The sequence below is a fragment of the Notechis scutatus genome, chromosome Z, assembly GCF_049901735.1.
Source record: "Notechis scutatus isolate UNSWTSFEM ecotype Mainland chromosome Z, rNotScu1.2, whole genome shotgun sequence".
NCBI classification, from domain to species: domain Eukaryota; kingdom Metazoa; phylum Chordata; class Lepidosauria; order Squamata; family Elapidae; genus Notechis; species Notechis scutatus.
The window spans coordinates 138,108,299-138,119,245 of record NC_142025.1 but is presented as its reverse complement, the minus strand read 5'-3'; the positions used below and the strand labels follow the sequence as shown (position 1 = coordinate 138,119,245).

Here is a 10,947-nt window from a genome sequence, read left to right as displayed (position 1 = left end):
AGAAGGGGGCAGCCATGGGGGGCGGGTTTGAGGATCTGGGGAGGAGTCCAAGGGGCTCTGACAAGGGACGTTTGCTAATCCCAGTGAAACATGGGTCATTTACATCAACCTCAATCCACTCCCAATCTAAAAATAATACTGTAGTATAATAGTTTTTCTGGATTCGCCTGTCAATCTAATTCTGTGGAATCCTTTTTGGTTAGCAGAAGGGAGAGGTGGTGGATTTTTCCTGCCCCTCCTGCTTTCCTTCAATTGTTTTATGGTTCTGTTACACACACAAGCACAGAAACATTTTGTGTGTCTAAGTGCAAAGGCTTCTTGGAGAAAAACAGGGAGTTTTGAAGCTAAAGGATCCTACTCTTTTTGAATTTTTTATTGATTTTTAAAAACAAACATAAACAAACAAAACATAAAACATAAAAACATAAAACATCTTTTTTGAAAGCAGCTTGATCCCGGGTTACATCTCTTGGTACAGACACAAATTCAAGTTCATGCTCATTTTTATCTACCATTCCATATCTTATTATCATTCTACATTTTCTATATAGCTTCTCCCCTCTTTTAACTTTCTTAATTTTTATTTATTTATTTCATCTCAATTCAGATCATTATACTTATATTCTTTGTCTGTCCTGTTTCAGCTGTTTATTATTTTTTCTCATTAAACAAAATTTCTCCTGTAATCACTGATTGGAGTATGACGCCTTTATATCTTTCCCCTAAAATTATAACACTTAATATAATACCTAACTTCCATTCGAATTCTGCTTAGTACATTCTAAAGCTACACACTATATTTTTAAAAAAGAAAAAATTATGAATATATAATATAATTAAAACAACAATCCATACCAATTCAATTCTATCGTTAATATTAATATTCATTTAAATCTTAAACATTTTACACATTACTTTTCAAATAGGTATCATGCTTCTATGGGAACACTTATAAACTTTCCATAGTTACTTCCCCCCCCACTTCACTTATATTTTAAAACATTGTGTAATTAAAATGTTCCCATTCCTTCCTAATTCAATTCTCTCATTTATTTCATTTCATTTATTTTGTTCACAAAAGTTTCACTGAATCACACTGACTATTTTATCCCACTTTTTAATCATGTTTCCAATTTTCTAACATTATTTCTAAAACAAATATAACAATACAATCTTATGTACCTTTGCAGAATCGCTTTTTCAGTTAAATTTTTACCTATTATCTCTGAATAAGTCCTGTTTCTTTACATCTTGCTCCAAACTTTTGTAGCTTCTCTTCCCTTCCTTCCTCCCTTGCTTCTTCTCTCTGCCCTTTTTACCCCCTTGTCTCTCCACCTCCATTTCCTTCTTCTGTGTTCCCTTTTCTGTTGCTTTCTGACATATCCACTTTTCACCTTGTTTTTCCCTTTTTTGGTTGTTTTTTTAGGTCTTAAATTCTCCATTCTCTTTCCCCCCTTTCCTTTTCCTTCCCCAGATAAAGTTACTTGTTCATTAAAGATGGCTTCTTCTTTGTCCCAATCTTCTTGTTGCACAGTCTTTTCTTGTAGTTTCTCGTAGGTACAGATCGCCATTTCTAAGAATTGAAAAACGGAGCCAAAAGAGCCCTTCCCTTCTTGTTCCTCTTCTTTATATTTTTTAAATTCCATTTTCAGTTCATGCACAAGTGATGCCATTGTAAAGTTTTTTTAAACAACCACCCAATTGTTTTTAATCATTCAAATATAGTTTCTAGAAGTCCCAAAGTCACCAAGCAATCCAAATACACACAAGCTGTTTCTTTTAACACTTTCTTCTTTTTTCACTTTCTCTTCCTGGGGTTACTATTTAATTACAAAGAGTGAGAAAAAAAAACCTTTCCCTTTTCACTTTCATTCGCTGCTTCCGAGTCTTCTTTGGGAGCGATGTATCTTTTATAAAATTTAAATTCCAGGATACCTTAGTTGTTGCTTCTTATCCCGGTCAGCCAAAACTTTCACTTCTTAACTTCCTCCTGTACTTTGTTTTCCGGATGAGTGCTTCTTTGAGGAGGCCATTTCTGACCGCCACTCTTACTGCCTTCGGGAAAGGGAGTTTAGCCAGCTGAGGAGGAAAGATGCGGCTTTCCTCGACCCTTCTGGGATCTCCCCCCTCTTCACCACCTCTACGGGGTGGCTTAGCCCCGAAGCCAACTGGCTCGGGGCGCTCCAGCAGCGAGCCCAGGCAGAAACCGCGCATGATCACGGATTCCTGCCTGCCACCGAAGCCCTGCAAACCGGAAGTTGATCCTACTCTTTCAAGAGTTGGGAGCGCAGATACAATCTACATCGGCTGAGTGAATGCATGCGGAAGGGGGAAAAGAGCTAAACTCTCAAACCCAGGTGTGCATTCACACAAACACCAGGCAAAACAAAATAAAAGGTTCCAAAACAAAAAGAACTCTGTCCCTTGGTGCGTTTCCTGCCACTGCTTCTCTGCAAGTCGCCTCGCAAGTTAATTGCCAAGGAACTTGCCTTGGCACCGATGCTCAACTTTACACAGCCTTTCCCTAACATTTTTAATGTACAGATAATCCTCGATTTACAACCATTCATTTAGTGACCATTCAAAGTTACAAAGGCACTAAAAAAAGTGACATGACTATTTTCACACATGACCATTGTAGCATCCCTGTAATCATGTGATCAAAATTTAGGCACTTAGCAATTGGCTCATATTTATGACGGTTGCAGTGTCCTGGGGTCATGTGGTCACCTTTTGCGACCTTCTGACAAGCAGTCAATTGGGGAAGCCAGATTCACTTAGCAACTCTGTTACAAACTTAACAATTGTAGTGATTCACTTAACTGTGACAAAGAAGGTTGTAAAAAAGGGCAAAATTCACTTAACAACTGTCTTGCTTAGCATTAGAAATTTTGGGTTCAATTGATTAGCTTATGCTAATTCCTTCTGTGTCCAATCACACTTGGCCAGTATGGAATATTCTTTTCTATTCTATTCTGGTCGTAAGTTGAGGACTACCTGTACATTTTCCCCCTTCTCCAGAGTAAAGCGCTTCCCTGCTGCCCTCTCTTAGCGGACTTTCGAGGGCTTTTCCTAAAACCCCTCAAGGCGAGAGGCGGGGGGGGGGAGCAACCCACAACTTTGCCCCATCTGGAGTTACTCAACACCCTCTGCGTAATTAAAACAGCCACAGAAACCTAATGGGTGTGCGTGCACAAGACCCAGAATTGCAAAATCAACTACATTACAGGCGGTCCTCAACTTAGGACCACAATTGAGCCTAAAATTTCTGTTGTTAGGCGATACATTCATTAAATGAGTATTGCCCGTTTTTTCGACCTTTCTTGACACAGTTGTTGAGCGAATTGCTACAGTTGTTAAATCAGTAACAAAGTTGTGAAGTGAATCTGCTCCCCCAATTAACTTTGCTTGTCAGAAAGTCAAAAAAGGGGGGGAATCAGGATATTGCAGCCGCCATAAATAGTGGCCAATGATCTGAATTTGCTGCACGGGTCGGTCGTAAGTGTGAAAAACGGCACTTTTGTCAGGGCCTGTAACTTGGAACAGTCACTTTTGTCAGGGCCTGTGACTTGGAACAGTCACGAATGAGCTGTTGCAAGTCGAGGACTGCCTGTATCCCTAGGAACCAAAGACGGAAAAGCCTGCCGACGGAAACAACAAAATGCAGTCCCCGTTTAATGGCATCGATCCTTCCGACGAGCAAAAGGTCCTCCGGGCGGAAAGGGAGGAGCTTCCCTCCCCCTCCCCGCCCGCAGCTTTCCTCCGCCTCTTGCGGAGATTCCGGCGCCCTGCAGCGCCCTCTAGCGAGCCGAAGCGCGAAGGAAGTGACCGCGCGGCTGCCTGGGCCGCACACCATTTGCACTGCGATCCTACAGAAAAGCGGAGCTCGGAGAAAGGTGGGAGCGGAGACAGGGAAGGGTTGTCCTGCACTGCGACGGAGGGGGACAAAGGGAAGGCTTGATCGGTGCAAGGGCCCGGCTGGTTCCCTGCCGGGAAAAATGGGGAAAGGATCTGCCGGAAGGAAAGGGCCGAGCTAAGTGGGGACGCCGGACTTGAGAGTTGGCCAGGGTGGGAGCCATCCTGAGCTTCCGTCACCTCGCAGCTAGAGTCCATTAGGGCCCGAGAAAGAAAGAGAGAGTGGGGGGGAGGGAGAGAGGGAAGGGAAGGGAAGGAAGGAAGGAAGGAAGGAAGATGAGACAGAAGAAAGAGAAAGAAAGAAAGAAAGAAAGAAAGAAAGAAAGAAAGAAAGAAAGAGCACATGTAGGTCAAGTTCCTCTCTCCCATTATAGGCAACAATTAAACCGGTAAAGCTTTTTTTCCTTCTTTCCTCTAAAGCAGGGGCATCCAATCTTACCAACTCTAAGACTTATGGACTTCAACTCCCAGAATTCCCCAGCCAGCATGGGAGTTAAATTCTGGGAGTTGAAGTCCACAAATCTTAAAGTTGCTGAGATTGGATACCCCTACTCTGAATCGAACTGACACAGTAACTGTAATAGGAAAGCAGCATGTGTTGAGTTGTAAGACTGGCATGTCGGTTTTAAGAAGCAGGAAGAAGAAGGGTGAGGTCTTCTGCTCCTCGAGATAATTTGTGGTAGTTATGTTTTATCTTTCTGACTAAAATAGTGGGGAGTGGGGAATCCAATAGGAGAAACAAGAAGCACTTGTTTTTCAAGTGAAAGCATTATATGAATAATTTAACCTTTGTTTACTAAATTGTCCCATTTTGGGGATCTCCTGTGGCTTAATGAATGAGTCATCTCTATTTGGGATTAATTGGTGCCAGCTCAATTTATTGACTCCCTCCAATAAATTCCATATTGGAATTGGAATTCTCAGAATGGCAAGCTACCATAACTGAAGACTGGGAATGTTGGGGTATGTGGTTTCCATATCTTCAAGCAGCCTACCAAGTTTCTTAAACTTGGCAGCTTTAAGGTGCAAGAATTTCAACTCCCAGAATTCCGTAGCCAGTACCCATCAATTTTTCAAAATCTCTCTGTTTCAAATAGCTACCTGTACAATAGTTCAAATTTTTGAGGTCCAATAAAAGAGTGAGGCCCTTTATTATCCGCTTCTTTAAAAAGGAAAAGTTTTACTAGGGAGAAACTGAGGCAATATGTAGACCAATTATTAATGGCAGGCAGCAACAATCAACTACTCATCAAGAAGCTGTGGCTCAGATGAAATTTCATGGTGTTAATTGAGGCCTACTGGGTTTTTGTTTTGTTTTTTGAAACAAGCGTTTGACGCTTTCTGCTTTACAAGTGACTTAAAATGCCCTCTTGTTTTATCATTAGCCGAGGGGGCAATAGAGATGTTCATTTCTCATGACCTATTTTAACTCATTTCATTCCAGGCTGTGATCTTGCTACCCTCTTTAAGAGTGTGATAGGTCTTAAAGCAGGGGTCCCCAACCCTCAGGCCATGACCCACTACCCGGGCCTTGAGCTGTTCAAAATAGGACCATGGAAGTGGCAAGATAAGTGCACGTGCACGCACACATCTCCACTTGCACAAGCAGCAGGGGAGCACTTGATCACGTGGGGGCAGAAATGGTGCTGCACGCACACCCTTCCTGCCACTCATGCAGAATCACCCACTCTCCCTCCCTCCCTCCCTCCTTCCCCCCAGGCAATCCGCAAAGCCAGAAAGTTTGAGGAATTCTGTCTTAAAAGATATGAATTTTCTTGGGCTCAAAGCACTGCAACTTTTTATCTCCCGTGAAGGACTTGGATTTGTGGCCTGATGTGCCAAGAGGTCAAATAATGTTGGCACAAGCTGACTAGATATGGGCTACAAAAATCTGGATGGCCAGATGATTTGATTGACAGCAAAAAAAAAAAAACCAGCAAGAAGTTTAGACCTTCCTCTAACCTTGATGCAGTACAATACCTTTTTAATCGCTGTTCTTTTAAAGATAGGCCGAAAGATTGAGAAAGATTGGAGAAAATAAATTGGGTCCTATTAGAGGCCTGGTTGACTCACAGATTCCTTTTTCTCTCCAGGTTGGTTCACCATGATCATTCCTGTACGATGCTTCACCTGTGGCAAAGTTGTAGGGAACAAATGGGAAGCATACCTGGGCCTCCTGCAGGCCGAATACACAGAAGGGTGAGTTTGGAGAAGGCTTTGATATTTGCTGGCATGTACAGGTAGTCCTTGACTTACAACAGTTCATTTAGTAACCGTTCAAAGTTACAGCAGCACTGAGAAAAAAAAAAGTGACTTATGACCGTTTTTCACAGTTATGAGTTTTGCACATCCCCATAATCATGTGATCAAATTCAGAGGACGTGGGATCGTCTTTTCAGCTTGTGACTTGACAAGCAAAGTCAGTGGAGAAACCAGATTCACTTAACAATCAGGTTACTAACTTTATCAACTGCAGTGACTCACTTAACGGTGACAAAGAGGTGGCAAAGCTCACTTAACAAATGTCTCACTTAACAACAGAAATTTTGGGCTCCACTGTGGTTGTAAATCGAGGACTACCTGTATTGATAACGTGCTATCAAGTTGGTGTTGACTTAGCAACCACCCTGATAGATTTTCTCCAGGAGGATCTGCCCCAAGTCTGGCTCCTTCAAAGCCCCTGTAATTGAGTTCCATCAACTTCATTACAGGTAGTCCTTGAATTACAACAGTTCATTTAGTGACCTTTTGAAGTTAACAACTGCACTAAAAAAGGGTGACTTATGATCATTTTTCACACTTACGGCCATTGAAGCATCCCCATGGTCAGGTGATCTACATTCGGACGCTTGACAACCAACTCACATTTATGACAGTTGCAGATTCCCGGAGCCATGTGATCCCCTTTTATGACCTTCTAACAAGAAAAATCAATGGGGAAGCCAGATTCATTTAATGACTATGTTACTAATATAAGAACTGTAGTGATTCACTTAATAAAAGTGGTGAGAAAAGTCATAAAATGGAGCAAAACTCACTTAACAAATATCTCACATAACATAAATTTGGGGGTCAATTGTGGTTGTAAGTTGAGGACTACCTGTACTGGTTATCCTTGTCTCCATCCATCTTTCCCAGTATTATAACCTTCTCCAGAGAAGTAAGTCTTTACCTAATGTGTCAAGTATAATAATTTGAATCTAGTAATTTGTGTCTTAAGAACTATTTTTTAATGAACCATTGGTTTGTTTCCTTGGCTTTCCATGGTATTCTCAGGAGCCTTCTCCAGCAGCAAATATTAATACTCTTTCTAAAATGCTTCACAGAAGTCCAACTATACTTCCATAGTGGAAATGTTATGGTTTATGCTATTCCAAACTTTGTAAGTATAGACAATTCACAGCATCTGAATATCTTTTCTAAGGCCTTCAGGGCTGCTCTACCATGACTGCTTTCTACATGGAGTATTTTTTACTACTGGTTCCTTTAACATTGCTCCTTGATTCACCATTTAATTAGCTTTATTGTAAGCTGTAAGGTTGGTTGCTAAACTTGTTTCTGCTACCGTAGTTTGGTCTGTATTTGATCTTAGTCCTGAACATTACTAGCACATTATATAAAATACTATATAAGAATAAGGCTGGAATACAAGTAGTATTCAACTTACAGCCATAATTGATCCCAGAATTACGGTCATAAGTCTTGCTGTTTAAGCAGCTCATGTGACCATTCCTGATTTTATTATAATTTTTCATGGCAGTCATTAAGTGAATCTGCAATGGTTGTTTTTTGTTGGAAAGAGAAATAAACACTAGTTTCCAGCAAAAATTGTCATACATTGTGGTCATGTGACTAGAATGCTGGAAATGCCCTTATATTCAGGTCACTTGCCACATGTCCATTATGTGATCACAAGACTGCAAGCGGAAGGTAGATGTCAGAACTTTGAATCTGGGTTATAAGTAGCCCTGGGGAGGTCTATTGTAACTTTGAACAGTCACTAAGCAACCTGTCACAAGTTGAGGACTTCCTGTATGGATAACTTTTGGTTTTGTTAGTGTGTGTGTGTGTGTGTGTAAATAACAATACATATGCACACATAAACATACATATGCATACATACATACACACATACACACATACATACATACATACATACATACATACATACAAGAAAGGTTTTAGGAGCCAGTGTGTACCCAATTGAATGTGCAGGTATCAATAAATAAACCTTTGTAAGCATTGGCATTCCATATCTTCCATTTTCCTAAATGAGGCTTGCAGGGTAACAATGGAAACATTGGCAACTTAACACAGCCTTGCGCAAAGAAAACTGAGTCATCAAAATTGCCCTGTGTAAAGACGAGATATGTAATTTCTTATTTCTTCTTTTCATTTCCCCAGAGATGCGTTGGATGCTCTTGGTCTGAAGCGCTACTGCTGTCGGCGCATGCTTCTATCCCACGTGGATTTGATTGAGAAGCTGCTGAACTATGCGCCCTTGGAGAAGTAGCGTTAGTAAATCCGAACCGGGCCCAGTGGAAATGGGCTATAAACATTTGCTTCCCTTAGCTTGTGCTAAAAGGGACACCTCTTACCAGATGGCTAAGATCAGCAGTAGAAAGAGTTCAGTTCAGTGATGCATAATAATAATAATAATAATAATAATAATAATAATAATAATGTGCGTGAAATGTGTCTTATGCTGTGTTGAGTTCATTATTGAGACTAGTCTACACTCAGTGCTAGTTTTAAAGAATCTTGTAGAGGAGCGGACCCCAACCTTTGCATCTTGGAGGCCCAGCAGGAGGGAGGGGAATCAGGTCGCGCAAGCTGTGGGCCAGCATGCATGCAGTTCAACTTGCACAAGGGGGTACTAGCAGACATACTTGCGCAAGTTGAGCTGCATGTACACTGCACATGTGCATGTGGGTGCTAGCCCACCACTCACATAAGATGAGCTGCAGGCGTTTGTGCCGCCCCGCTGCCCGCATGGCCTGGTTCCAAAAAGGCCACGGGCTAGTAGTAGTGGGCTGAGGCCTAGGGGTTGGGGACCCCTGTTGTAGAGCTCATGAAGAGGCATTCTTAAGCCAGCTTTGCATCTTCCTGTTGCCGTCTTTTTGCCACGGTGGGCACCACCTTTGGGAGGGAGATCAAAAGCTTACCCTTTCTTTGCGCCTCTCATCGTTTCCTCATAGAATGAAAGAATAAAGCAAATATAACGACAGAACAGAAAATGTTGAGCCGCCCATTCCATCTATGTTGCCATCAGCAACACCTCCTGCTGCAGTGTCCAAAAAAATAGCATGCAGCTCTGGAGCTAGTAAAGCCACTAGAGGTAGTCCTCGACTTACCACCACAATGTAGCCCAAAATTTCCGTTGCTAAGTGAGACATTGAGTTTTGTCTCATTTTACAACCTTTTTTGCCCGTTAAATTAGTAACATGATTGTTAAGTGAATCTGGCCTTCCCCATTGACTTTGCTTGTCAGAAGGACGCAAAAAGGGATCACTTGACCCCAGGACAATGCAGCCGTGATAAATGTGAACCAGTTGCCAAGCGTCTAAATTTTGATCCTGTGTCCGTGGGAGTGCTGCAACAATCATTAAGTGTGGAAAACGGTCGCACGTCACTTTTCAGTCTTGGAACTTGTTTTTCGTGCTTGTGAGCATTGCAGTATCCCCAGTCCCCATGGTCATGTGACCAGAATTGAGACCCTTGGCAACTGACTCGTATTTATGACAGTTGCAATATCCTGTGGTCATGTGATTAGCTTTTGCGTCCCTTTGACAAAGTCAATGGGGAAGTCAGATGCATTTAAGAACCCCGTTATTTAACAACTGCAGTGATTCACTTAGCAGTGGCAAAGAAGGCCATAAAATGGGGCAAAAAAATACTTAAATTTCACTTAGCAACAGAAATTGTGGAGTCAATTGTGATTGTAGGTTGAGGACTTCCTGTACAATCTCATAAATTGATGATCCTAAAATGGGTCATTATGTGACCAGACCCAGATTTATGACTTTTTTGCAGTGGTTAATTGTTTGCTATGTGTTTGCAAGAAACCAGAAGCAAACACTGCCAAAATGACAGAAATTGCAATCACCTGCTGTGGAGGTGCCACGAAGAGCCATAAATGTGAGCCAATTACCAGGTACTCAAAAAGGGGACAGGAGCTGATCATACCTTTTCTGGGAAGGAGTCCGTCATAACTTCAGTCACTAAATCACTGGTTGCAAGTTGAGGATTATCTTTATAAGCCCCAAGACTTGATTCCCTGTTGCAATGCAAGTAGCAGAAATTTGTTTCCATACCCAATCAATACTTTTATTGTTGCTTTTGCTGAATCAGCAGTGAAATATTAGCATCTTGGTAATAACAGGGTTTCCTTTGATATAACTCTCAGCAGCCAGGTTTTACAGTAAAAGGAATAGATCTAAATCAGGGGTGGATAGTCTTTGAAAAGCTGTGAGCCACAACTCAGCTTCCTAATTTTCTGAAGGATCACAGAAAGCTAGTGAGCCTTTTCACTTCACATTTAACTAGTGTGTTTGGGGGTGATTGTGATCGTGATCAAGGTGGCTTTCCCGAGGCAGACCACTTCTACTTTCTATTTCTAAAACCATCCAACACCCCCCCCCCAATAAAATGGGCTTTGGAGTCAAACTTTCAAAATTCAGTGTCAGAAGTTTGGGATCCTGGGAAGCCTCCAATTGGATGTTGGTGATGCAGCACAGATCCTGGGTGCCAACTCCCCCAATTTAGGAACTTGTCCCATTTATTAGAATCATTGCTCAAAAACTTGATTTTCCAAGGAAAGCAGGATCATCGCACGATGGAGCTGTGGCAAGTTCAAGTCATTTATCATTCAAATAGGAAAAACACTTCAAAATTTTGTTCAAGCTTTTTGACCTTGTAATCCCTTAACTCAGGGTTGTCAGGCAACTGGATGGAGCTGAGCATTTATTGATCAGATGCCCTTTCTGATGTTGCAGTTCGCAACGATTGTTTTTCCTTTGCATCCTGCACTTT

At 41.7% G+C, this 10,947-nt stretch overlaps 1 protein-coding gene across 1 annotated transcript; it reads left to right on the top strand.

The window, feature by feature from the left end:
- The first annotated feature begins 3,748 nt into the window (after positions 1-3,748).
- LOC113418555 (DNA-directed RNA polymerases I, II, and III subunit RPABC5-like) lies at positions 3,749-9,156 on the top strand. Its single transcript, XM_026677483.2, has 3 exons — positions 3,749-3,896; positions 6,009-6,114; positions 8,320-9,156. Exons 2-3 carry the CDS (start codon positions 6,020-6,022, stop codon positions 8,426-8,428), a joined length of 204 nt encoding a protein of 67 aa, XP_026533268.1. The 5' UTR covers positions 3,749-3,896; positions 6,009-6,019; the 3' UTR covers positions 8,429-9,156.
- The last annotated feature ends 1,791 nt before the right edge of the window (positions 9,157-10,947 follow it).

Bases quoted from the DNA above. Each gene is read 5' to 3' on its own strand.
- LOC113418555 (XM_026677483.2), top strand. From the start codon at position 6,020: ATGATCATTCCTGTACGATGCTTCACCTGTGGCAAAGTTGTAGGGAAC. The intron at 6,115-8,319 runs GTGAGTTTGGAG...TCATTTCCCCAG, and splicing joins CAGGCCGAATACACAGAAGG to AGATGCGTTGGATGCTCTTG.